Source organism: Macrotis lagotis, chromosome X (assembly GCF_037893015.1).
Source record: "Macrotis lagotis isolate mMagLag1 chromosome X, bilby.v1.9.chrom.fasta, whole genome shotgun sequence".
Lineage (NCBI taxonomy): Eukaryota > Metazoa > Chordata > Mammalia > Peramelemorphia > Peramelidae > Macrotis > Macrotis lagotis.
In genome coordinates, this window is record NC_133666.1 from 284473095 (window position 1) to 284499638 (window position 26544).

Genomic DNA, 26544 nt, shown 5'->3' on the forward strand with positions numbered 1-26544 from the left:
ATTTTCTTTACATTTGCTCAGCAGGTTATTTTCTTTTGTATTTTTTTTCAATTAACAAGCATTCATCCCCCCCCCAATTTAAAGAAAAAAATAATTTTGCAGTAAATATGCAGAGTTAGGCAAAAAAAAAATTCCTGTGTCCAAAAATTGAAGTTTGATTCTGCATCTTGAATCTATGTCTTTGTCATCAAGATTTCTGTGACTAGGTCACACAGCAGCTGGTTCCAAAGAACTGGGAATGTGGTTTTCTTCAGTTGGGTTACAGCTTAACAAAGTTTGGTATTAGAATGTTAATGTATGTAGGAAATGATGAAAGGAATGATTTCAGAGAAATGTGGGAAGACTACTGATATAGAATGAAGTGAAAAGAACTAGGAGAACAACTTATACTATATCAACATTGTTTAGACAAGCAACTTTGACCTGCTTAAGAAGTTTGACAATTTTAGGTTATTAACAGATGGGACAAAGACCAATTTCACCCAAGACACTATCAAAAGTCACGTTCTAAACTGACAAATATTTTTCATACATTTAAAAAATGAGGAAACAGTTTTTCCATGTCCAAGTAAATGTTACCTGAAAAAACAGCTGGGTCACAGAGTGCCCCCTCTTCAGGTTTCACATAAATATGGTACCCTTGAAAGAAGCCATTCTGGGGCTCATCAGTACAATTATCCTTCCAACTCAAAGTCGATGAAGTAGAAGTCAATTTAGTCACAGTCACCTCTGGTTTGCAATCAAGTGCTAGGAAAAGAAGTTGGTGGGGGAAAAGGTTTGAATTTTTTTAAGATTTCCGGAATACTTTCATTCCACTAATCTTACATGAGCAAACTTAAAGAAGTTTTAAACAAAATGAAATTAAAATAGGTAATATATTCTTTCTTGAGAAAATGCTGTAATGATTCTGAATTTAACTGATGAAGAAATTGAGGTTGAGTTGTATTTTTTTATTTCACTCAGACATCCAAGTACCTCAGCAGACCTTGAGCCTCTGCCTTTCTCCACTGTAAAAAGATGACCATCCTTTTTCTGGGAGTCCTCTGGCTAATCACTGGGATTTGCTGGTCTCCCTGCAATGTGCACTGAACTCTTCTAGATCAGGGGACAGGAGGCGGAGGAGTAGGGGAGAGGGGCAATTTGTTTCAGGCCGGAGAAGCCCCATGGGTAGAAAATAATGGCTGGAAAGCCTGAGGAAATGGGGGGAGATTGAGAAAGGTTTAGGGACCTTGGTGGGGTATGGGGAAGACAACCCCAGCAATAAATTCAGAATCCCATTCAGAAGCTGGAAATGTATACTCGATCCTGGAAGAAATTTCCTTCTTAGTTATCGACATAAAGCACTCAGAAATATAACTACTCATACTCAAGATTGTGAGTTTTTAAAACATGACTATGTTTGTCTTTGTCCATAGAGTGATGACCACCGACTGAGTGGGCAGAAGCCCTTCTAAAAGTAGATTTTTTTTTTTCTCAGAATGTGACCACACCATGGTCAGAAAATCCACTTGTCCTTTTCCAGTAGAGAAGGTACCAAATATTGAGATGTTCTTTTAGGTCCCCTTTAGAACTGTGGATTTATATAATGATGGTCTCTGTGACACTCTCCGTTGTCTTTTTTAAATATATATATATATATGTATACATATATATATATATATATATGTTATGTAATTAACCATTGAGAAGGCAGTATGATGTCACCCGCTTCCTTCAAAGTTGGGTTAGATAATTTATTTTCCATTGCATAAAGAAGGAAGAATTGTGCCTTGTATACTAAATGATCTTGAAACTGACAACTTGTATGTAAATATGAGCATTTCTACTTGCTTTATTGAATAAAGCTGGATTAAAGATTCTTTAAAAAAAAGAAATGGAGGCTGAGAGGTGATATGAATTAGTCCTAGTCTCACAGTTAATAAGTTAGGATCTGAGCCCAGGTCTTGTTGCTTTTATTTCAGAATTCTATCCATTATTTCATGCTGTTTCTACAAACAACTAGAAGATCTTGATGTGCACATGCACAAATGTGTGAGTGTGTATGTGTTTTGTGTGTGTGTGTGTGTGTGTGTGTCTGTGTATTTGTGTGTGTATGAGAGAACCCATGGAGAAAGGCAGCTGTAGAGTAGAGAAATCAATAAACTTAGAGATAGTATTTAGGAGCTAGAAGAGGCTCCTTAGAGATCATCTAGTCCAAACTCTTCATTCTACAGATAAGGAAACTGAGGACCTAAATAATGAAGTGACTGCCCTAAGTCACACAGCAAGTTAGTGAGCTCAAATCTAGGGTTTTCCTACTATATCATGTTGATTGGTGGAGATGATGTGACTGATATTGGAAGTGCAGTGAAGAAAAAGCCAATCTTCTCAGTATTAACAGTGTAAAATTAGGCAATGGAAGTGGAAAAGACCAGAGTCTTTTCTATCCGGAGGATGCCTTGGTCTGATTGTTGTTGTTTAGTCATTTCAGCTGTGTCCAACTCTTTGTGATCCCATTTAGGGTTTTCTTGGCAAAGATACTAGAGTGGTTTGCCATTTCCTTCTGCAGTTCATTTTATAGATGAAGAAACTGAGGCAAACAGGTTGATGTGACCCAAGGTCAGAAGGCTAGTATCTGAGGCTAGATTTTAATTCAGGTCTTCCTGACTTCAGGACAGGTGCTCTATCTACTCAACCACCTAACTGCCCATAGATACTAAACTATTTTTCGCATTTTATAGATGAGGAAACTGAGGCAAAGATAGGGTTTTTAAAATAGTGATTTTCAGGGGCACATAGCTAGTAAGTGTCTGAGGCTGGTTTAGAACTTGGGTCTTCTGACTGCAGGGCTCTATAATTCACTGTGTCACTTAGCTACTTTGTAAAATTAATGTAACCAGTTAATAATTGCTGGGATTACCAGCTATAAAATATGGACCCGGGATAGTCAAGATCTAACCGGTATGAACTAGTAACACTTTAAAAAATAATCTTATTAAGATGCTGGGGAAAGGAGACAAGGATGGCTTAAATGTTTAGAGGTAGTCACACAAGTACCATTAAAAGTTTCTAACTTACCCAACTCCTTAGTATATCCTGTTTTTTTCTCCAGCAAATAAGCTTCATGCTTAGTAGACAGTCCATAAATTCTAAAATGATATCTCACTCCAGGCTGAAATGCATCTGTGGATGCAGGAGATTTATTAATGATAGCCATAGCATTTTCATTATTACTGAAAACAACTAATCAATAACAACATTTACTAGGAAGGAAGGAAGGAAGGAAGGAAGGAAGGATTTCAATTTGTTAGAGGATAGTTTTTCAACATCAGATCTACTGGAATCAAACTACATATATTTGTATATATTAAAATGGCTCATACTGATTTGAGGAATTTACAACCAATTATGATTCCCATTCCATGGAAGCTATTCAAAATGTTCTATCTAAAGAGAGACAATGCTTGCTTTAAATCCAAACAGATGGACATCATATCATAAAAGAATTCAGTACTTTTAAAATTGTATACACATATGCTATATTCCAACTGAAGAATCTCAGAATTATGCTCATAGACCTCTGGAAAAACAAAGCCCCAAATTTAGTCCATGTGTTCCCAGGAAAAGGTTAGCTTTCAGGGAAGTGAAAGTATAAGCATCTCCCCTAAAATAGGATATTGTGAACATCAAACTTTGACCATGCACTTTACCTGAGTAGTTGAAAGGCAAACCAAGATGCCTTGGAGGCAGTTCAGTCTAATGTGTGCAGATTTAGCAAGTGAAGTCAGATGTCAATTAACATGAAGAAGGTTGCCCTTACCAGATGTGATGGTCGCATTGGTGATATTGGGACTGAATTTCTTCCACTGGAAATCACAGATTGCTTCCTGGGGATAATCACACCAATCCACAACATAGCCCTCAATTTCTCCTGGGCCAGATTGCCAGGATAGATAGATTTCCTTTCCTGTGCCATTAACTCTATCTTCTGTTATGTTTTGCATACCTTGAAGAAAATGCTTCCTCAATTTAAATGAATTTCACACTTTAAATCCCCAGAAAAAAATGAACTTTTAAAGTATAATTTCAAATCCAAGTAAAAATATTCAATTTGACTTTCAGTGCTTAATTTGTGTAAAGCACCAAGCATTAGAGGTTGAAGCAATGATGGAAAATGACAACAGTCCTTAACTTCAAATTTATAAATATAATGTGAATAGGAAAATACAAGTCATATGTGCAGATAAGCATGATAAAAGGTAAAATGAGGGTAGCTAAGTGGCGCAGTGGATAGAGTACTGAACCTCAATTCAGAAAGACTCATATTCCTGAGTTCAAATCTAGCTTTAGACACTTCCTAGCTTTGTGAATCTGGGAAAGTCACTTAATCCTGATTGCCTCTGTTTCCTCATGTGTAAAATGAGCTGGAGAAGGAAACCTCTCCAGTATCTCAGCCAAGAAAACCCAAATGAGGTCAAGAAGAGTCAGACAGAACTGAGCAATGACAACAAATTCTAGCACAATGACATGATAAAATGTGATGGGGATAGAGAAGAAAGAAGAAAATGAGGCCCAGAGAGATAAAGCAATTTGCCTAAAGGACTCTAGGAACATTTAAGGAGCAAGAGGTATTTCTGATGTAGATGTAAGCCCTAGTATATTAGGATTCTTTGGCACCTAGAATTGTATGGTTAGCAGGGGGTATCAAGAGGCTTATTAATGACTTACACAATGTTTCTGTGCTTCTTTTCCTTCCTCATAGTTGTAAGAGGCCTTCAGATATCCCTTAACAACCGCAGACAGAATTTAGAAAAGGAGAGTTTGTTAAAGAACTACTGACTTAGATGCCATGAAAAGAGTAAGGGTCCTAGATTGAATCCCAGCTCTCTCCTCTTTTTCTATGTAAGGATTGAGAGAGGTTATGGTGAATAGAGCTCTGAATTTAGAATCAGGAAGAGTTGAGTTCAAATTGGGCCTTAGACACTTATTAGCTTTGTGATTCTGGGCAAGTCACATAACCTTTTGCTCTTAATTTCCTCATCTGAAAATAGGGATAATAATGGCACTTATCTCCCAGGGTTGCAGTGAAGATAAAATGAAATATTTGGAAAGTGGTTTACAAGCTTTACATTTATAAATAAATATATACATACATACATATATATATATATATATATATATATATATGATCATCATCCCATCATTATCCTGGGAAAACATCTTCATTTCTGCCCACTGGTTTCCCTGGTTTCCTTTTAATCCAACTAAAACCCCACATTCTGGGAAGACTTTCTTAACTCTTAAATCTAGTTAATCCCTCTCAATCATTTCCTATTGATCATGTGTATAGTTTATTTGTACATATTCATTTTCTTGTTGTTGTGTTCCCTCTTAGGTTACTAGTTTCCTGAAGACATGGATTGTCTTTGCCTCTTCTTTGTATCCCCAACACATCATAATGTCTGGGCATAGTGGGAGTTTAATAAATATTGATTGACTAATAGGAGATCGCTTGTGTTCTTTGTAAAAGGGGTTGGACAAGATAACTTCTAAGGACATTTAGGTCCTAAATCTATAACCCTCAGTGTCACCTCAGGATGGCAGTGGTGGATAGGATGTGAATATCTGGACCATGGTTGAAAATGCAAGAATATAGATTTCAGGACTGAGAACATTTCTGTCTGGGAGATTTGCTGATTTGATTGTGAAGGACTTCAAACTGCAAGAGGAGGGAGTGAAGTAGTACAGAAGTGCATTTTCTGAGCCATTGAAAGAAGAATAGCAATAATTATAATTGGCAATTCACAAAAGACAATTAGAAAGAGGGGCAAACTTAACCCCATTGCCTTAAATAAATAAAAAAAGAAAGAAAAGGGCAAAATTGATATCTGTGTCACCAGATATCAATATACCATCTCTCAGTTTAGTATATGAGTAATAAAATGAATCAGAGACTATTGATATATATCTATATATGATAATAGGAATTTATCTATCTAAAGAGAAAGGGAAAGGAAGAGAGAGAGAGAGAGAGAGAGAGAGCTAGCATTTGTATTACACCTACAATTTACTAGGCACAGTGCACTTTACAAATATGATCTCATTTGACCCTCACAACAATCCTGGGAGTGTGGTGCTTCTAACTCTAACTAATTCCTAGGAATTATTTATCTCCATTTTAAAATTGAGGTAACTAAGGCAAGTAGCAGTTAAGTGACTTGCTCAAGATCACCCAGCTGAATTTAATAGCTCTAAAACTACAAGGGATCTCAGAGACTATCTAGTCCAGGAGTGGGGAAACCTTTTTTTCTGCCAAGGGCCACTTGTATATTTCTTTTTGTTTTTTTTTTTTTGTTTGTTTTTTTAGGTTTTTGCAAGGCAAATGGGGTTAAGTGGCTTGCCCAAGGCCACACAGCTAGGTAATTATTAAGTGTCTGAGACCGGATTTGAACCCAGGTACTCCTGACTCCAGGGCCAGTGCTTTATCCACTGCGCCACCTAGCCGCCCCTACTTGTATATTTCTAACATCATTCAAGGACTATATTTGGTCAAACATTTAATTCATTCTCTCCAAGAAGTTCTTAGATTTATTGAATTTTTCAGCCCCACCTGCAGCTGCCTTGGTAACACCAGACCAACATGTGGGAGGTTCTCATCTAGTCCAACCCTTTTGTTATAATGTAATGTAATGTAATAGCCTAGAAAGCTAGGTACTAAGGGACTTAGTCATTTAAGCACATGTAATGTTCTTGTGAGCCTTCTTCTGACTTAAGAATAACTGAGGGATTGGTCTTATATGATGAAAAGTTTTATTGTTGGCTTTCCTAGACCTAAAGAATTGGACAGAGTCAGAATTAACTTCCCATACCAAGAAAAAAAAATCAATGTCCCCCTTCCTGGGTCCCTCTTTTGCATTATTCCTTCCCTGGCAGCTTTTGCTTATTAGCTACCAGGTAGCTGCTCTATTTTCCACACTTATGCTATGGGTTCCTGAATGTATGGCACCTCTGTTTCTTTTATCTCTTTTATATTTATTCTTTTTGATGATAGATAATGAGTATCTAGAGATGGAACATTCCAGGTAACCTATTGATCTTTGAAAATTTGGAAAAGCCACAAGCCACTCTTAGCAACCAGTGTCAGGAGCTGAGACCACTGGAGTCAATAGTAGAGAATGCAGTGACCCACTTGACTGAGCCCAGAGATAGATTAAGGCAATCCCTCCTGTAAGGAGCTGGCCCAGATGAACAAGGGGAGTAACAGTAACACTAGTCCCAGAAGTAAATTTGGTGGGAACTACACAAGAGTTATGTTTTTCTCATTTATTAATATCAACTGGTTAGTCAATAGTAAGGGGAGCACATAGGATGAAGACTTGTGATCAATAGTAATATAAACCAGATCTCATAGGGATACCCCATAGAATTGTGAAAGAAGGTAGTAGTCAGATACCTTCCTGTGAACTAATCCACAAACATGGGTGGGAGTTGAAGGAGTTGCTCAGAGGGGATGCTATATTACAGATAAAGAAATTGAGTTCTAGGAAGGTCAAATGACTTATTCTTACTCTGAGACAAAATATAAGTATCAGAAGTAGAATTTAAATAGTGGGATTTCTGACACAAGAGCCAAGCCTCTTTCCACTGACCACATTTCCTCTTATGAACAGGTAAAACTAACTGCCACTCTCTGGAAGTTATTTGGCCCCATTCCCAGCCAAGCATCTCCTTTAAGATACAATAGGATGTGTACACTCCACATCTCAGCTCTCCCCGCAAAGGAGGCCACTCTGGGTCAAGGAACATCTTGTCTCGGCCTTGACCAGCTAAGCTTTCTGTGCTTCAAGTTGTTCTGAGTTCTTCCACTCTGATTCTCATATGTTCTGTCCAATTTGAATCTCTCTTTCTTTCTTTCTTTCTTTCTTTCTTTCTTTCTTTCTTTCTTTCTTTCTTTCTTTCTTTCTCTCTTTCTTTCTCTCTTTCTTTCTCTTTCCTTCCTTCCTTCCTTCCTTCCTTCCTTCCTTCCTTCCTTCCTTCCTTCCTTCCTTCCTTCCTTCCTTCCTTCCTTTCTTCTTTCTTTCCCTCTCTCTCTCTCTCTCTTTCTTTCTTTCTTTCTTTTTCTCTCTCTCTTTTTCTTTCTCTCTCTCTCTCTCTCTCTCTTTCTTGTTTATGCAAGGCAATGGGGTTAAGTGACTTGCCCAAGGTCACACAGCTAGGCAATTATTAAGTGTCTGAAGCTGGATTTGAACTCAGGTTCTTCTGACTCTAGGACCAGTACTCTATCCAGTACACCACCTAGCCGCCCCAGTTTGAATTATTTCTCACACTCAAGTGGAATGTGACTCACTTCACATGATTAAAATGAAGCAATGAAAGGCTGTCCCCCTGTTCAGGAGAAATAAAGTGATAAAGAAAAGATAGTCTCTTCTATCTGAAGAGTACTAGATCTTTGTCACATCATGTGAGAAAAGTAGTTACAGAGACAATTTGAAGGATTTCATTTGCTTTACTTGGCCCTGAGGACAAAATCAGAAAATGAACATTTGTTTATTCACCATAACATATGATAGGCATAAGAAGTCCCAGCTGATGAGCTAGGGAGATAGAAAGGGAAAAAACCCACAACAGACTCCATAACTGTGTTAAAGAGATGCTGTAACTATTTCTCTTCCCCAGTCACTCGATTCCAGATAGAGTTTCATTGGTCAAAGTTAGGCTAAGGTTCTCTCTTTCAGGAGGCATTCGCTCTTACTGCTCTCCTCCTGACCCTCTGGACTTTTCTTTAAAATTGTAGCCTTCACATCCTGGTGAGACCTCTTCCCCTTAGAGACCCCTCCTCTGATTGATGAGTTCTTTCTTGCTCAGGATCATCATTTCAGGAAGCATCTAGGCCAGTCATGTTTGTTTCTACTTCTTGTTCACTACAGACTCTGGATTTTCCCCTTGTTCCCTTGCTCCACCCTCCCCCTCCCAGATCTTTTATGTATTGTCTTCCCTCATTATAAGTTCCTTGAATGCAAGGACTTTTTTTTTTTGCTTGCACTTGTAAACTGTGTTAAATCATAGAGCAAATACTTAATAAATGTTTAATCTCTCTATCTCTATTGTCATCTGCTGCTGAAAAGAGATTCTGCCAAAGCCACAGAATTGTAAGTTTTACAAACCTTAGTCACTACCTTTCCCTAAAGGAACAATACACTGCTTCAGCAAAAAGTATCAGCTAAGCCTGAAGCTGCAATGGCACACACTATAGCTGCTATAATAATAATAATAAAATAATAATAAAATAATAATAATAATATAATAAATGTTTGGCCTTCATTTTCAAAGAAGATCACAACATTAGGGAGGTGATACCATGAAAAGCACATGAATTGGATTTGAGTTAGGAGGTTCTGTGCTAAGTCACCACTCACTTTATCCTCCAGAACCATCTGGGTCCAGTGGTCAGATATGAATCAGGACCACAGGAGATGGCCTTGGATGTGAGGCAATTAGGGTTAAGTGACTTGTCCAAGATCACACAGCTAGTAAGTGTCAAGTGCCTGAGGCTGGATTTGAACTCCCATCCTCCTGACTCCAAGGCCAGTACTCCATCCACTGGAACAGCCCAGGTATAACCCATCCCATCAACTTGTCTATCTAAGAAGTGAGATTTAAATCTGGCTCAACAGTGGAAGTATCTGTTTCATACAGAAGCCATACCTACTGAAGAACTTGGATAGACAATTCTCAAGATACAAGGTGGATGCTGAAGTCTATAATTTCATAGTTTTAAATTCCCCTGGCTAATTATAGTTCCTACATGTGCTAAGGGCAAAAACGCTACAGATAGAGTTAGTGATGGGGGGGCGGGTTTGAAGGGGGCCAGCAGTAAGCATGAGAGGTGCTACATCTATTGCTTTGTATATATATCCAACCCCTTATTATATAGTGAAAGTCCTTTGAGGGCAAATTCCATTACAGTGTCTTACAAAGTCCTCTGAACATATATGTAACATGTTTCCAAATGGAATTAAAATTGAACTCGCTACCTACGAAAAGTTCCTCCTGACTTGTTTTGTTGTTGTTGTTTTGGGTTTTTTTGTAAGGCAATGAGCTTAAATAACTTGCCCAAAGTCACACAGCTAAGTAAGTATTAATGTCTGAAGTTGCATTTGACTCCTGACTCCAGGGGCATGCTCTGTGCCACTTAGTTGCTCCAGTTTGTTTGTTGTTGCTAGAGAAATATAGAGAAATAATAACAATATTCTCTAAAGGCTATAGATAATATCAATTTCCTATGAGATTCTTTTAAAAGGGTATATACTCACTGTTTTCAGCATCTCCAGAGGCGATTACTGAAGGGGTTGAAGATCCAACACTATTGAAGGCTGCAACACTGATATTAAAGGATTGCTGATCAATAATTATTTCAGTACTATTACTGTCTGATTCAGAAAAGATGTCCTTAAGCACTTTCCCCAGTGTTTCCACAGCTATGTAATACTTTTTGATTTTTCCATTAGCTTGAAATGTTGGGAGTGGCTGAAAAGAAATTGGGAACCATTTCAAAATGGTTTTCACTCTAGTGGTCATACCATCTATGTTTTTTTTTTTTATCCCCAGAGATTTCAAATATTTCCGGATCACATAATACATACATATGTTTGTATATTTATGATTTTCATTGATACTTCTGTTTTTATTTTGTATTCATTTCTGAACATATCCTTCCCTATCTTCCCTGCAAGAGATTTTTTTAATTAAGGGGAAAAATCAGTGCAGCAAAACTAACCAATATACTAACTCAGTAAAGAATTTTTAAAAAATAATGATACTACAGTGTTCACTGCTGAGGTGGGCGTGGTAGGAAGAGAGAGTAGAAGAATACTGTGCAACTTATAAATATACATTTGGATGAATGTGAAAAAACTTTCATAATGACATCGGAAAAACAAAAAAATCAATAAGAAAAAATTAAAGAAATAAAGATAACTGCCCAACAAAGATATGGGCTGTCTTGTGAGATATTTAAGCAGAAATGGAATGCCCACCTATGTCCAAGATGGGAAGATAAGATCAGATGAATTCTAGGGTCTCTTTCAACTCAATATAGTATGATTTCTGTTTCTCAGATCTCTAATCTTTTTTTTTTTAGGTTTTTTTTGCAAGGCAAACGGGGTTAAGTGGCTTGCCCAAGGCCACACAGCTAGGTAATTAAGTGTCTGAGACCGGACTTGAACCCAGGTACTCCTGACTCCAAGGCCGGTGCTTTATCCACTACACCACCTAGCCACCCCTACAGATCTCTAATCTAATAGTCATACCTTGGAGAAATTTTAGGTTTGGTTTTAGACTACTACAACAAGCAAGGAAAAATGCTAACTATCATCTGACCTTTCAGTGGGTAGTAATCTTTTTGCTGGTGGATGTCTTGTTCTGGGGTTGATGGTCGCTAACTGATCAAGGTGGTGATTGCTGATAATGACTGTTTACATTTCTCAAAATAAGACAACAATGAAATGTGTCACATCAGGATCACAAAGTATAGAGACCAACTACCTAATCTAGGCCAAAATACCTTAAACTAAAGGAAAATAGGATAAATAAATATCTCTATTAGTTTTCAATAATGAAAATGCTAACATTATCATTAACAAATATCCTATAACCAAGTCATACCTACTTTTCAGTCTAGAGAAATAACTTTAGAATTTATGAAAAAAAAATAGGATATATCCTGAAGAGCTATGTTAGAACCACTTAATAGTTCTTGTGTGAATAACATGTTCTGAATGAATTTTCTAGAATGAAAAATTTCACCTTCTAAACCTGCTTGTCTCATTTCCCAGTATCCCAGTCAGATAATTTTTTTAATGTTTTACCAGTTCATACTGATAAGATTCTGATTCTTCTGGGCCCAGATTTTACAGTTGGTAATTCCAGCAATATTGGCTGGTTAAATTAATTTTATATGGTAGATAGGTGGCACAATGAATATAGAGCACTGGGCCTGAAATCAGGAAGATCTAATTTCAAATACAGCCTCAGACACTTACCCTGGGTCACTTCACCCTGTCAAAGTAGGAAATGAAATTAGTTTGTTGTGAACCTGTTCTTAAAATATTCTGGCTTTAAAAATAATAATAAAATTCATCTGGAAGAGCAAAAGGACAAAGAATATCAAGAGAATCAAGAGAAGTAAGGTGATCTAACTGTACCAGATCTCAAACTGGTATTATAAAGAGGTAATTATCAAAACAATCTGGTATTGCCTCAGGATCAGTGGAACAGATTAGGCATCCAATACACAATAGTAAATAACCATGTAGATGATTAAACTCAAAGATTCGAGCTTTAGGGACAAAAACTCATTTTGACAAAAACTGCTGGGAAAATTAGAAAACAGTATGGCAGAAACTAGGTATAGTCTAATATCTACATTATACCAAGATTAGGCCAAAATGGGTACATGATTATATTATAATGACTATACCATAAGCAAATTAGGAGAGCATGGAATAGAATACCTGTCTGATCTATGAATAAGGGAAGAATTTAGGACCAAAAAAGAATATAGCATTATGAAATATAAAAAAAATATAATTTGATTATTTGAAATTTAAAAGTTTTTACACACTGGGGAGGCTAGGTGGCACACAGCGGATAGAGCACCGACCCTGGAGTCAGGAGTACCTGAGTTCAAATCTGGCCTCAGACACTTAATAATTACCTAGCTGTGTGGCCTTGGGCAAACCACTTAACCCCATTTGCCTTGCAAAAACCTAAAATAAAAGTTTTTACACAAAACCAAATGCAACCAAAATTAGAAGAAAAGCAGAAAACTGGGAAAAAATTTTGGAGCAAGTATGTCTGATAAAGGCCTCATTTCTCAAATATTTAGAGAACCAAGTCAAATTTATAAGAATACAAGTTATTGCCCAATTGATAAATGGTAAAAGGATATGAAAAGGGGGGCAGCTAGGTAGCACAATGGATAGAGCACTGGCCCTGGAGTCAGGAGGAAGTGAGGTCAAATTCAGTCTCAGACACTTAACAATTACCTAGCCGTGTGATCTTGGGCAGTCACTTAACCTCATTGCCATTGCCTTGTAAAAACCAAAAAAAAAAAAAAAAAAAAAAAAAAAAAGGATATGAACAGGCAGTTTTCAGACAAAGAAATCAAAACTATCTATAGTCTTATAAAAAGGCTCTAAATTGATTAGAGAAATGCAAACTGAGGTACTATCTCACATCTATCAGATTGGCTTATATGATAGAAAAGGAAAATGATAAATTTTGGAAGGAATGTTGAGAAAGTTGAAACATTAATGGATTGTTGGTAGAGTTGCAAACTAATCAGTGGGGAATGACTGAACAAGTTATGGTTATATAGTTGTGATGGAATATTATTATGCTATTAAAAAATAAGCAGGATGATTTCAGAAAAATCTGGAAAGATTTACATGAACTGATGCAAAGTGAATTGAGCAAATTCAGGATAATGTTTTACATAGTAATTGCAATAATGCATGATGAAGAATTGTGAATGACTTAGCTATTCTTAACAATACAATGATCTAAGGCAATCCAAAAATACTCATGGTGAAACATACTATCTTCAGATAAAGAACTGATGGAATCTGAATACAGACTTCAATATTCTATTTTTCACTTCTTTCTTTCATTCTTTTTTTTAATGTTTGAGTTTTGTGCAAAATGACTATTATGGAAATGTTTTACATGACTGCACATAGATAACCTATAAGATTGCTTACTGCCTCAAGGAGAGGGGAGGGAAAGAGGAAGGGAGGGACAGAATTTGAAATTCAAAACTTTAAAAAAATGCTAAAAATTGTTCTAATTTGTTATTGGAGTAAAATTAAACAAAAGAATAAAGATAGTTATTTAGATGAGATAGATAATCTTCGGCTTAATTTATCTGTTCCAGATTGCTTATAGAGGAAAATAATTAGAAAAATCATGAAATATATCCTTTCTATCATGAAGGCTAATCATGAATGAGTTTGAATAAGACCCTGGCTTATAGCTGGCTGCCTTATATTTGCCATTTCAGGAACTTAATGACTTAGTAGTTTGGATTTTTCCTGTAAATTCAAGCACACTTCCAATAATTTGTATTCATATTCACTTATTTCTAATAATCCCTGTCTTCAATGAAAACAACATACCTTACATAAAGCAAAGGATAAAAGGATCTCCTTTAGTCTATAGTCCTTTATAAGATCCTTACTGATAATCATTATTCGTCTTTGCTGTGAACTCATTCTTTTCTGTCACTAAACATGTATTCAGAAGAAATAAAAAGATATTCTGACTCTTGGTGACCACTGTTAACCTTTCTAAATGCTTATAAATTCTGCCTTTAATGATTTAATTTTGCCAGTAATTACAAACAAGTTCTTTAACTTATAATGTAAAAATACCACTTTCTTCTCTTTTTTTTTAATAACAACTTTGCCATTTTTGGTTTCTCTCCCCTTATCCATGACTTTTCAGAGATTATCAATTACAATTCAGCTACCATATCCACCAATTCTTTCATAACTCTGGTATGTAGTTTATGTGGATCTAATGATTTAAAGACATTCAAGGCAGTTTAGTTTTTTTTCTCCTATCCCCTCCCTTGTCTATTCTTTCTAGGGCCATTCTCCTTGGCAGAGAAAAAAATAAAGTCATTTTTTGAACAGTTGTCTTTTTCACTATTATCATTTCACTTACTCTGAACAACAGGGAAAGTCTTTTTTGATCTTCTTACCTCCAATATATCTTTACAAATCCCCTTATGGTGTTCTTAGCAAGAATATGTTATCTGTAGGATCATCAATTTAGGGATGGAAGAGATGTTAGAGGTCCAATGCCCTTACTTTGCAAATGTCTAAGAAAGGAGAATTAATTTTTCCCAAAAGCAGGTGAAGAGAAAAGCTGAGATATGAACCCAGGACATCTGACTCCAAATTCTGCACTTTATCCTCTGTACCACAAAAAGTTGAGAGAATGAAGTAATCAAAACCATACATCTGGAAGATTAATCCAGGATAGCCTAATGGAGGATAATAACTAGGATGAGAGAATGTATACAAGACTATGCAGAAGTCCAGGAATATGAAGAGGTTATCTATTGTAGTGATAGTGGAAATGGTAAGGAAAGAACAAGTATAAGAGATATTGAGGAAAAGAGAAGTTGGTACGTGATTGAATGTTGCAGGGGTGGAGGTGAAGTGGATAGTGAATCAGAGATGTACCAGGTGTTACAAGCACTAGGAATAATCACAGAATTTTGATATAAATAGGAAAGTCAGAAAAAGGGACTCCTTTTGGGGGAAAATGATGAACTGAGTTTCAGATATTAAAGTACCCATGGAACATGTGGGGTAAACTGTCCAAAAAAGCATTTGGAAATCTGAGTCTAAGACAACTTACCTTCCAGAATATTTTCACTTTATATCTTCCTGAAATTGGTTCCATATTTCTCCATACATCAAGGCTCCCTGAAGGAGCTAAAATAAACCAAAGAAAAGTTTTCAGATCATGCCAGGTATTCATAGCAAGACATTCAGACTATCTCTAGTTCAGAAAAGGAAACTTTGCCCAATGTCCCATCTATGTGTTCTACTGAACCCTGAAGAAGGAAGGAGGAAATCATTCTAACTGGTTTTATTAAAATTTATACCATAGAAGCTCAATTGATTTTTGACTACTACACACTTCCCTGATTAACTATCTCAGTACCATCAGCATCTATTACAGATCTTTTCTGGCTTCAAGCTACCTATCCTTTTCCCCTCCCATATTTTAGCAGTGATCCAAATATTTCACTGAGAAAATCAAAGCAATCCATTTTGAGTTTCATCTTTTCTCCAACTTTATCTTCCAAATCAATTTCATCCCTGACTCTCTCCTCCTTTACTCTGGTTTCAGAGTTCCCTTGCCTGATTTCTAAAAGTACAAAAGGTACATATTGGCCTCAAAGATGCTGTATAGATGCTTGATGAGGAATTAGGAGGGGTCATAGTTGAAAAGTCTCCCTCTATTTGCATTCCTGTTCAAGTTGCACAATCTTCCCAGTTAAATTGGTATTCAAAAACAAAAACTACTCTATCAGTGACTGGTTGCTTAAGTATTAGAAATATATTATTTTGGCCCCCAAACAAAACTTGCCCTTTGGGTTTCATTTTTGTAAGTTAAAAACCTCAGAGCATACTCTGTAAAATGTTGAGAAAACAAAAATAAAATCTATGTCCATTCAAGATAAAAAAAAATTCAACAGGTGAGACCAAATCCAACTACAACTTCTTTGCTTTACTTAGTTCTTTGTAAAATCTTTTATTTAAATGATCTCCTGTGACATAAAATCAAGAAATCCATTAGCCTGAAAAAAACCCACTAACTGGTTTTCCTCCTGACAAAGTTTCTAATATATTGCACTAGAGGAAGGATACCCAAGATTTGCTTCCCCTTGTAGTGTGATTTTAAGTAAGATATCAATTTTGTCTGAGCCACAAAATGGAAATACACTACCTTACCTGACAGACTGGATCAAATCAACTTCTGGAGATCTTTGCTATGATTATTTGGGTGGAATAGTGCAGGAAATGTTCCATTTATTGGTCATTCTGGGGAAAGTTATCTAATTGTCATTGGGGTTGGTATCAAGGCTTTGATAGTAACAGGGAAGATTCTGAATATTTACAACCCAAAGTGGTACCACAGGGAACTGTTAATGTAATTCGTATTTTTCAGCATTCATTATTCCATTTATTTACCCAATAAATAAATGGTTTCTGGTTCCAACAACATTCAAAGCAACAAAAGCAACCAATGAAGCCTTGAGGACTCAATCAAGGGCAAGAAAGGAAAAGAAAAGCCACTGATGTTAATTAAAATCTCAGGGAGCAAAACCATTTTTAGCTACAACTTCCTTGCACTCAGAGTCAAATATGATATAACAAAGCAGCCCATGGAGAAGAAGTAGAGATCAAAGTTAAATGCTAGCTCTCACACTTCCTTGCTGCAGGAATCTGGGCAAGCCCCTGGACTTCAAATTCACTGATGAGCATTAATTCATACAACTAGCCTCACCCATAGCCATAGCCACCGCATGCTGCTCCTCTAATGGAGAGGTACTCTTAGGCCTTTCCTCTTTCTAGCTCCGAGAAAGTAATCACATGCATTTTCCTGTTCATAGAAAAGGCATGTCAGTCAATTGCTTTCCAACTCTACATATGAGCCCTGCAGGTAACATCTCAAAGAATAACCTTCCTCTGTGGTCACCACCTTTCAGTCATCTTTCTCTATTAGAATATAAGCTTCTTGTGGGCAAAGACTATTTTGTTTTTATTATTTGCATCCCAGTACCACATATGGGACATAGTAGGCACTTAATAAAGGGTATGGATAGAGTGCTGGGCCAGGAGTTAAATGCATTCAAATACAGATACTCCCTAGCTATGTGACCCTGGGTAAGTCACTTAATCTTGCTTGCCTCAGTTTCCTCATCTGTAAAATGAACTAGAGAAGGAAATGGCAAACCACTCCAGTATCCTTGCCAAGAAAACCCAAAGTGGAGTCATGGAAAGCTGCCCACAACTGAAATGACTGAACAAGAGACCCTTAATAAACATGCCTTTCATTCATTAAGCTGTCTATGCTATGCATTTTCATCACTAGAAAGGGAATGATAAAACTTTTATTCTGCTTATCTCTATTATGAAGAAAGAGTTTTTTGTAAGCTCAAAATATTATATAAAAGGTGAATTAATATTCACTTTGCATGATGCCTGGAGAACCATTTACAGAACCAAGAAGACTTGGGGTCAAATGTTGCCTGACAGAAGCTATGTGATCCAGAATTTTGTTCAGTTTCTCAGCCCCAGGCAGCTCTCCACAACAGGAAGTGGCAGATAAGCTATAGATTTGAATTCATTGAAGATACTTCCTCACTAGGGAATGAGGAGTGGGGTGGTGGTTTCTTTCATCAATGAAATCAGATTAATACACTACCCCCACCCATTTAAAAAAATTACATATTCAGTACAGAATATGTGTTTAGAAATATGTCAACTAAACCACACACCCTAATGCTTTCTCTCACCATTTAGTTTTAGGTAGTAGCATGAAGCTAGGGGCAAGTCTCAAGCAACAAATGTCTTGGAGTTGTATACAATGCATCCAACTTACAAGCTTCTTCTGTGATGAAGCCTATGCTGTTCCATTCACTCCATTTCCAAAAGTGATTGGCTGTGCAGCAGCGTACTTGAACTGAATATTTTGTATAAGGTTGCAGTTCTCTTAGATTGAATTCAAAGGTGGAAGTGTTGTACTGCTAAATCAAAAAAAAAAATGATAAACAGAGCTTATTATTGTAAAGTTGAAGCCAGCTTTAGAGCCATAACTAAGACAGGATAACTGGAATCTTGTTCCAGGATGTGGAGTTTAGAAGTTCTCGACAGCACTTGTGATCCTTCAGCATTACTGAAGTTACAGAACTCAATACATAGTTAGTGTTATGACTATTAAAAATAGAAAGCTGCCAGATGTTGTCCTGGGCTGTCTTCCTTTCACCTTGTTATCCCCTCCTCCCCAATGCCTTCCTATCAGTGTCCCAAGATTTCAATCTTCCTTTATCAGGTCAATGTCTTATCCTTTTCCCCTGTTCTGTGGGCATTTTCTGATCTGTGATCTTTGCACAAACATTTCCAGTTACAATTCTGGCCAGATCCATCCTAGTTTGGATTGAAATCTCTCAACAACAAGAAATTAATTGCACAGACTTTTCAGTGAAGATCATATGTTCTTTGATACCAGAGGTCAAGAAGAACACTCATAATAACTTTCCACAGTTCAATTATGAAAGCCAAAGACTGTTTCTTACCTGTATTACTTTTGTATCATGATAGACTTCAATCTGACACAAAAAACTAAGGTTTCTTTTATTGGGAATAATATCCCATGCCAATGTTGCCTCTGTGGCATTTATATTTTTAATAAATATTTTACCACCAATCTTTGGTTGAACTGTCAAGAGAGCACAAAAAACCATAAATTAAAAATGTGTTCTTGTAGTAGGAAACTCAAATTTCTACTAAATCTGGAGTATGAACATAAATTAATATTCATTTGGTGGAGTGGCTAGAAAATCATCTTAAGAAAAATGAGAAAGACGGGGGTCTAATAGTATCAGACTCTGATCTATATAACAAAGCTGTAATCGTTAAAAGAATTTGGTACTGGGTGAGAAATAGAAGGACCAATCAGTGGAATAGATCAGGCACATAATTCTTCAGCAGCAAATAAATGAACAAAGTAAGATAATTGATAAACCCAAAGATTTCAGTTATTGGGGAAAGAGCTCTCTATTCAATAAAAACTCTTAAGAAAACTGGTAATTAGTATGACAGAAACTAGCTAGAGACCAACATTGTATAGGATTATAAGCTCAAAACAGGTATGTGATTTAGACATAAAAGATTAACATTGAATTGAAGGCATATGGAAAAAATCAACTGACAGACCTATGGACAGGGGAAGAATTCATGACAAATTAGCTAGAAAGGTTCAAAGGAGGCAAAATGGATAATTTTGATTACATAAAGTTAAAAAGATTTTGCATATAAAAAACTAATGCAGGTAAAATTAGGAAAAAGGCAGGGAACTGGGGGAAAAATCTTTGCAACAAATTTCTTTGAGAAAGATTTTATTTCTAAGGTAGAAAAAGAACTGAATCAAATTTACAAGTAAACGAGTCATTCCTAGTTGGATAAATAGCCAAAGAAAGTAAATAGGTAATTTTCAGAGAAAGAAATTTAAGATATTAATAGTCATATTTTAAAAATGCTCTATGGGGGGCAGCTAGGTGGCACAGTGGGTAGAGCACCCACCTTGGAGTCAGGAGGACCTCAGACCAGCCTAGATGTGTTACCTTGGGCAAGTCACTTAACTCCATTGCCTTAAATTTAAAAAAATGCTCTAAATCTCTAATAGCTATTTCTAACATATGATATTTAATGAATGCCTGTTGACTTAAGTTCTGGTACTTAAGAATAAAAGCTAATCAAATATCTTCATTCAATAAGAAAATGACAACAGGTATGTATTATCTTCTGATTGAAAAACATCTTCCCTTCTCTCAAGAAGGGTTTCTACAACAATTAGGGCAAAATTAAACCACAGTGAATATGAGGTTGTTTGGCAAATTAAATAACATGATAACTGAGCAGGAAGAGAAAATTGTGAGTAGGGGAAGGAGTGTTACTTATACTCTCCAATGAGAGGAAAAGGTTATTAATATTCAAATGTAGGAGAAATCTGATCATAGGATCATTCATAGCTCTAGAGTTGGAAGACACCTCAAAGCCCTAGATCTAGTTCGACCTCCTTCCTCATTTTACAGATGATGGAATGAACAGTAGCCCAGGAAAGTTAAGTGATTTGTTGAAGGTCACAAAAGTAACAAATAGAGGTCCTTTGAGCCCTTTTCATCATACTGTGGAGCAGGAGAGATGAACATATTAATATATACATAAATATGTATGTTTGTATGTATTAAGAGAGGAGAGAGACAGACACACACACACACACACAGAGAGAGAGAGAGAGAGAGAGAGAGAGAGAGAGAGAGAGAGAGAGAGAGAACATTACATATTGGGTAAAGATTTGGAGAGAAAGATTATACAGTTTACTTTATTATCCACATTTTTACCTTGGTGGGTTACATTAAAGAAAGTGTTTGTTCTTCTCTTTCTTAATTTATTTTCAGCCATCAGTGTGAAGTTATACATGTCCTGCATGTTACCAGTTAGTTGCCAAATACACCAATTTCTGTGATTACAGTCAACCCTTTTCTGCGAAAACCTTTAAAACAAATGAATAAATAATTGCAATAATATAATTTTGGTCAAGGCAGACCTGCTCCTACCTAAGGAGCATATCTAGAATATTCTATATTGTATTACTAGGAACAGTAGTAGATATCCAGTTGATACCACACTGAAAATTATACACAATAAAAACAGAATTTCAAATATTTTGGTTTTTACAAATTTTACATTTTTATAGAAGCAATGAAGTGGTCACTGGAGAGAGCACTGGACCTGAAGTCAGGAAGATCTAAAATCAAATGCTACATCAGACTTCTATTAACTCTATGACCCTATCTCTTAACTTCTGTCTGCTTCAGTTCTTCATCTGTAAAATAAGAATAATAATAGCACTAGTTGTTGGTTTGAATCTGACAAGATTCTTGTCAATATAACAGATAAATATAAATAAAACAGCAGATAAATAAACAGATTCAAATAAAACAACAGATTCAAGTACTTCATGGGTTTTAGAGAATTCTATAATTAATTATAAACATTATGCCATTAAATAAGGAATTTAGGCAGATCCAAATTATGAATCAGATTGGTTCTCACTTGAATTTGCATCTTATCTTAATCCTTATTAGATTTAGCAAAACTTTGGTCAGAGACAGATAAACTAGTCACCCTTTAGAGGTTGGCAATTTGGTATATTTGTTTCAGCTCTCTGTAACACCTCAAGGAAACTTTCAATTTTACATCCTGCACAGAGAGGACTGGAATATAATCAAGCTTCAAGCAGAAGATGTGACTTGCCATTCAAATAAACTGTAGTTTCGATGAAGATTCGGTAATAATTGGTCTCTTCCTGAATCCCAGGTACAGTTCAAGATCTCTAAGTCCTGAGTTTGACAAGAAAAATCCTTGGGCTCTTCAAGTACTCCTATGAGCACAAACAAAAGCTGTTGGCAAAACTAAGGCTTAAGTCTTTAAACACAGGGAATATGAATATAATATAATATATTATTATATATAATAATATAATATAATATAAAAATATAATATAAACACAGGGGCTATGAATGTAACAGTGATACTTAGATGGACAGATCTAGATACTGTTTCCCTGAAGTTGAATAAGAACCCATGAACCTCCTGAACTGCGGAGTGATCCTGATCTATTCATTAATGACCATAGGTAGTGTTCACATATTGTTGTCATTTCAGGTCCAATCTCTATCACAGTCCCATGACAAATCCCTAGGTAAAAAATATGGGTGAGGGTCAGTTAGGTGGCACAGTAGAGAGAGCACTGGCCCTGGAGTCAGGAGGGACCTGAATTCAAATCTGTCCTCAGACGCTTAATAATTATCTAGTTGTGTGACCTTGGGCAAATCACTTAACCCCTTTGCCTTGCAAAATAAATAAATAAATGAATAAATGAATGAATGAACGAACGAACAAACAAATGAATGGATGAATGGATGAACGAATGAATGAATGGATGGATAAATAAATAAATATGGGTGACTATTCTACATTTTTAACAGAAGCAGCGTACATGGAAATTCTCTAGACTTAAAATCATAGATCAGGTTTGGAACCCTAGCTCAGTGTCTTCTTAGCTGATGACCTTGGGTATATGATTTAACCTTTCTAGTCCTCAGTTCCCTCAACTGTAAGGTCATCTCCAGTCATCATAGTCTATATTTGACCAGAGGACTCAGATGGATCCTGAGGAAAAAATGGTACTGGTGACTTTGCCCACTTCTATCACACTTAAATTTAATTCACTTGTAAGCATCTCCTTCCTGATGTCATGATCTCCTTTGAGAACAAAAGACAAACAAAAATCCTGATCTGCAGTAAAGGGAGGATAAATAATACCCATCTTATCTATCTCACAGAGTTGTTTTGAGTATCAAGTGTGGTCATACAGGTATTGCATTTGGTAAGCATGAGAGGAAGGAAATTGTGTCAAGAAATTGTAGTAGGGATGAAGAAGGTGATGGTAGTGCAGATGAAATAAAGGTGGTGCAAAGCTGATGGCCTGAGCTCACACATAACACCACTCGTTGCCACAGCTGAAGAATAGCCAACTCACTGATGACAGGTCTCTCATATTTGGCTATTATGTGGCCTGAGGCATCAATTAAGTCTTTCTATAATGATAAACCATCAAGACAACCCATGCCACCTCCCCTGAAAGTGAGACTCTGGAGGGCTTCATTATTCTTTGGTGATTTAACATACACACACATATAATATCTATCTATCTATCTCTATCTGTAGCTCTATCTATCTATCTATCTATCTATCTATCTATCTATCTATCTACATACACAGAAGAATATATCTAGGTGTTTGTCTCTGTTTGCCTAATCCTATGTTTTCTAATCTGGTTGCATTTGGATTTTGTAAAGAATCTAGGAGCTATCAGTGAGGAACTGAGGGAAAGGCAAGTTCAGACTTTATCTCAACTTAGGTCTCCTCTGGGAAACTAGGTTTTTTTCAGCTGTAACTGTGAGGCAAAAGAATGACTTTTTCCTATTCCAGGAAACACTCAGCCCTATAGCTAATAAATAGTCCTTTGTCAGGTGAGGATGTGTAGCCCAGCAACTCAAGATAAAACCACTCATGGGGCCTAGGAGATGAAGGCTTTCTAGTAAGGAATAGCAGAATGAAGGAACAGGACAATAATGAGACATATAAGTGTAACCCTGAGCAACAAATGTCAATGATGGATTGGTTATTTGGCTGTAAAACCAAGTACAGAATTGATTAATGTGTATATTGGAAAAGAAGCAAATGTGAGCTTCGAAGTGAAAATTTACATGTAATACTATCCAAAAAGATTTAATATTTTAGTTCATTTCCCATAGTGTTTTAAAATAAGAATACTGGAGTACAGAGGGGTGGAACTAGGGGAAAGGTGCTGGGAGGAAGGATGGAGGGATTCCAGCGATGTTTTGTAGAAGAACCAACAGAACAGCAGAGCATGTCAGACCTTCAAGACAAGGCAGCCAGGGAAATGAAACTCTCCTGGTGTTTCCATATACCCCTAGAAACCCTGAGGATTCTAACTGCCCATCTAACATTTACAGATTCTATATATCCTCTAATACCTTCTCTACTGCTCCAGGGGGATTCCCAGAGAATTCAGCTTATCTTTTTAGTAATTCTTTTGAACAGTCAGGGTACCCAAATTGCATACTTCCTGGCCCTGATGTACTTTTTTTTTTTTTTACTTTTGCAAGGTAAAGGGGTTAAATGATTTGCCGAAAGTCACAACACTAAGTAAATATTAAATAAATATCTGAGGCTGTAGTTGAATTCCGATCCTCCTGACTCCAGGGCCAGTGCTCTATCCACTGTGCCACCTAGCTGTTCCCTGTTGTACTTCCTATGAATTCCTTTGCCTCAGGAGCAGTGGAGCCAGGTATAGTGAAATTGAGAAAGAAGGTGAAGCAGACTCATAAGAAAATACATAAACAGGGGCGGCTAGGTGGTGCAGTGGATAAAGCACCGGCCCTGGAGTCAGGAGTGCCTGGGTTCAAATCCAGTCTCAGACACTTAATAATTACCTAGCCATGTGGCCTTGGGCAAGCCACTTAAGCCCATTGCCTTGCAAAAACTAAAAAAAAAAAAAATGCATAAACAGAACAAATATAGCAAGCATTCTTTTTCTTCCTCTTCCTTCAGCAACAACTCTGAATTCTGACCCCTTTCCCAAATCATACTAGCCAAACCCAGCCATCAAGCCTTGGATACCATATAGTGTTGGTGGAAGATAGCCCTGGAAGAGGGCCAGCTAGGTGGCATAATGGATTGAGTATCAGCCCTGGAGTCAGGAGGACCTGGGTTCAAAGCTGATCTCAGACACTTAATAATTACCTAGCTGTGTGACCTCGGGCAAGTCACTTAACTCCACTGCCTTGCAGAAACAAAAGCAAAAAAAAAGATAGCCCTGAAGACTCAATTTCAGTCCCAACCACTTTGTCCAAATTAGCTAATGAAGGTAGGAAAAGATCTCTACTGGTCTGAGAAAGGAGTGGTGCAGTGTTTCATGGAAGGTGGTCTGAGTATAATAATTTTAGATAATGGGTAATTTTATGGGATATAAGAAATACATTTACCAGAAGATTTTGCAGACTACTGCAAATCAGTATTTTAGCTTCTGAGAAAGAGATTTTCTTTGAATAGGATAATTTGGGTGCCAATTTGGAAATTCATTTCTTCTTACCCCACTCAATTCCAAGTCTTACTCTACCTCTAAATAAAAATGTTTATTTCAGTCAAAAAAATGGTGGAGTAAATTTATAGTTACAAAACATTTTTACATGTGTTGATGTTGACCCTCATAAGAAATCTGTGAGATAAGCAGGGGCAATGTTAACACTCCCATTTTGCTGATGAACAAACCTCAACTCAGAGAAATGAGATCACTTGCTCACTTACCCAGATAGTGGTAGTGGGGGAGATTCAAAACCAAGTCTTTTACCTCCCATCTTTAGCAAAGACTTCTTACTGAGCCTTAATGGTTGGAGAGTAAGGAAATGATGTCACGGAGCAATAGTAGGGGTAAAGGTGATGGTAGTGATGTTAAGATGAATAAAAAGTAGTGCAAAGCTGATGGTCTATACTGCGCTCACACATAACACCACCTAAGTTGCATAAACACTGTGAATAGCCTGGCATCTACAAGCATGACTGCCCTAGAAATGATGCACAGTGGATCTAATGGTCTGTAGATGACCGGCTGAGATGGAGGGAAGGGGGCTTGCATTCACATGATGTGAAAATCAGTTAAAGAAACTAGGGATGTCTAGTCTAGAGAAATAATGACTTTGGGGGAAAACATCATGGCTCTCTTCAGCAATTAAAGTTGTTCCTCTTCATCCCAGAGTGCAGAACTAGGTCAGTAAGTGGGATTTGCAAAAAGGGACAATAAAAGGGGAAACAATTGAATACCTAGAGGTAGGAGAAGGTGAAATGTGCTACTGTAGAAGGAAGATTTATTGTTACTAGATGTCTTCAAGCAAAGTCAAATAATGCCTTTTGGAGAATATTTGTAGAGGAGGATTCTTGTCCAGATATTCTGAAGTCTGTGGGTTATTAGAGAATACAGGGTAAACAGAGGCAAATAGAGCCTCAGATTGGGTCTGTACAAGTTGGATTTGACTAAGCATTTCTTTTTTTTTTTTAAATTTCTGGAGGCAATCAGGATTGACTTGCCCAAGACTATTCAACTAGCCAGATTTGAACTCATTTCTTCTTGACTACAGGGCCCAAGTTCAATCCACTGTGTCACCCAGATGCCCACGATTAAGCATTTCTTAAAGTTAAATTTTCTTAGTGTATTTTCCATAGGCCTCTGTACAAGGGTGTATTTGTCAGCTAAAATGATTAAGAATTAGAATGTTTGTTCCTTTGGACTCTATAACATTCTGAGATTCTATAACTGGGAACTGGGAAAGAATGGCCTGTGTATATTGCCCATCCATGAGTGATTTATTTTTATTTTTTAAAATTTATTTTTATTAAAGATATTATTTGAGTTTTACAATTTCCCCCCAATCTTGCTTCCCTCCCCCCACCCCCACCCCACAGATAGCACTCTGTCAGTCTTTACTTTGTTTCCATGTTGTACCTTGATCCAAATTGGGTGTGATGAGAGAGAAATCATATCCTTAAAGAGAACATAATTCTCAGAGGTAACAAGATCAGACAATAAGATATCTGTTTTTTTCTAAATTAAAGG

General features: G+C 36.8%; 1 protein-coding gene across 4 annotated transcripts in view; it reads right to left on the reverse strand.

The window, feature by feature from the left end:
- The window catches only part of OSMR (oncostatin M receptor), an 80847-nt gene that overhangs the window by 6290 nt on the left and 48013 nt on the right, over positions 1-26544 (reverse strand). For 3 of the 4 annotated variants that reach the window (XM_074206797.1, XM_074206800.1, XM_074206799.1), the window contains 9 exons: positions 21600-21726; positions 20684-20835; positions 18857-18999; positions 18163-18307; positions 15406-15482; positions 10293-10506; positions 3800-3985; positions 3058-3162; positions 580-747 (listed from right to left, as the gene is read on the reverse strand). In XM_074206797.1, the coding sequence (XP_074062898.1) occupies positions 580-747; positions 3058-3162; positions 3800-3985; positions 10293-10506; positions 15406-15482; positions 18163-18307; positions 18857-18999; positions 20684-20835; positions 21600-21726 (1317 nt within the window). The remainder of the gene's footprint in view (positions 1-579; positions 748-3057; positions 3163-3799; positions 3986-10292; positions 10507-15405; positions 15483-18162; positions 18308-18856; positions 19000-20683; positions 20836-21599; positions 21727-26544) is intronic. The other variant, XM_074206798.1, reaches the window with a different exon arrangement.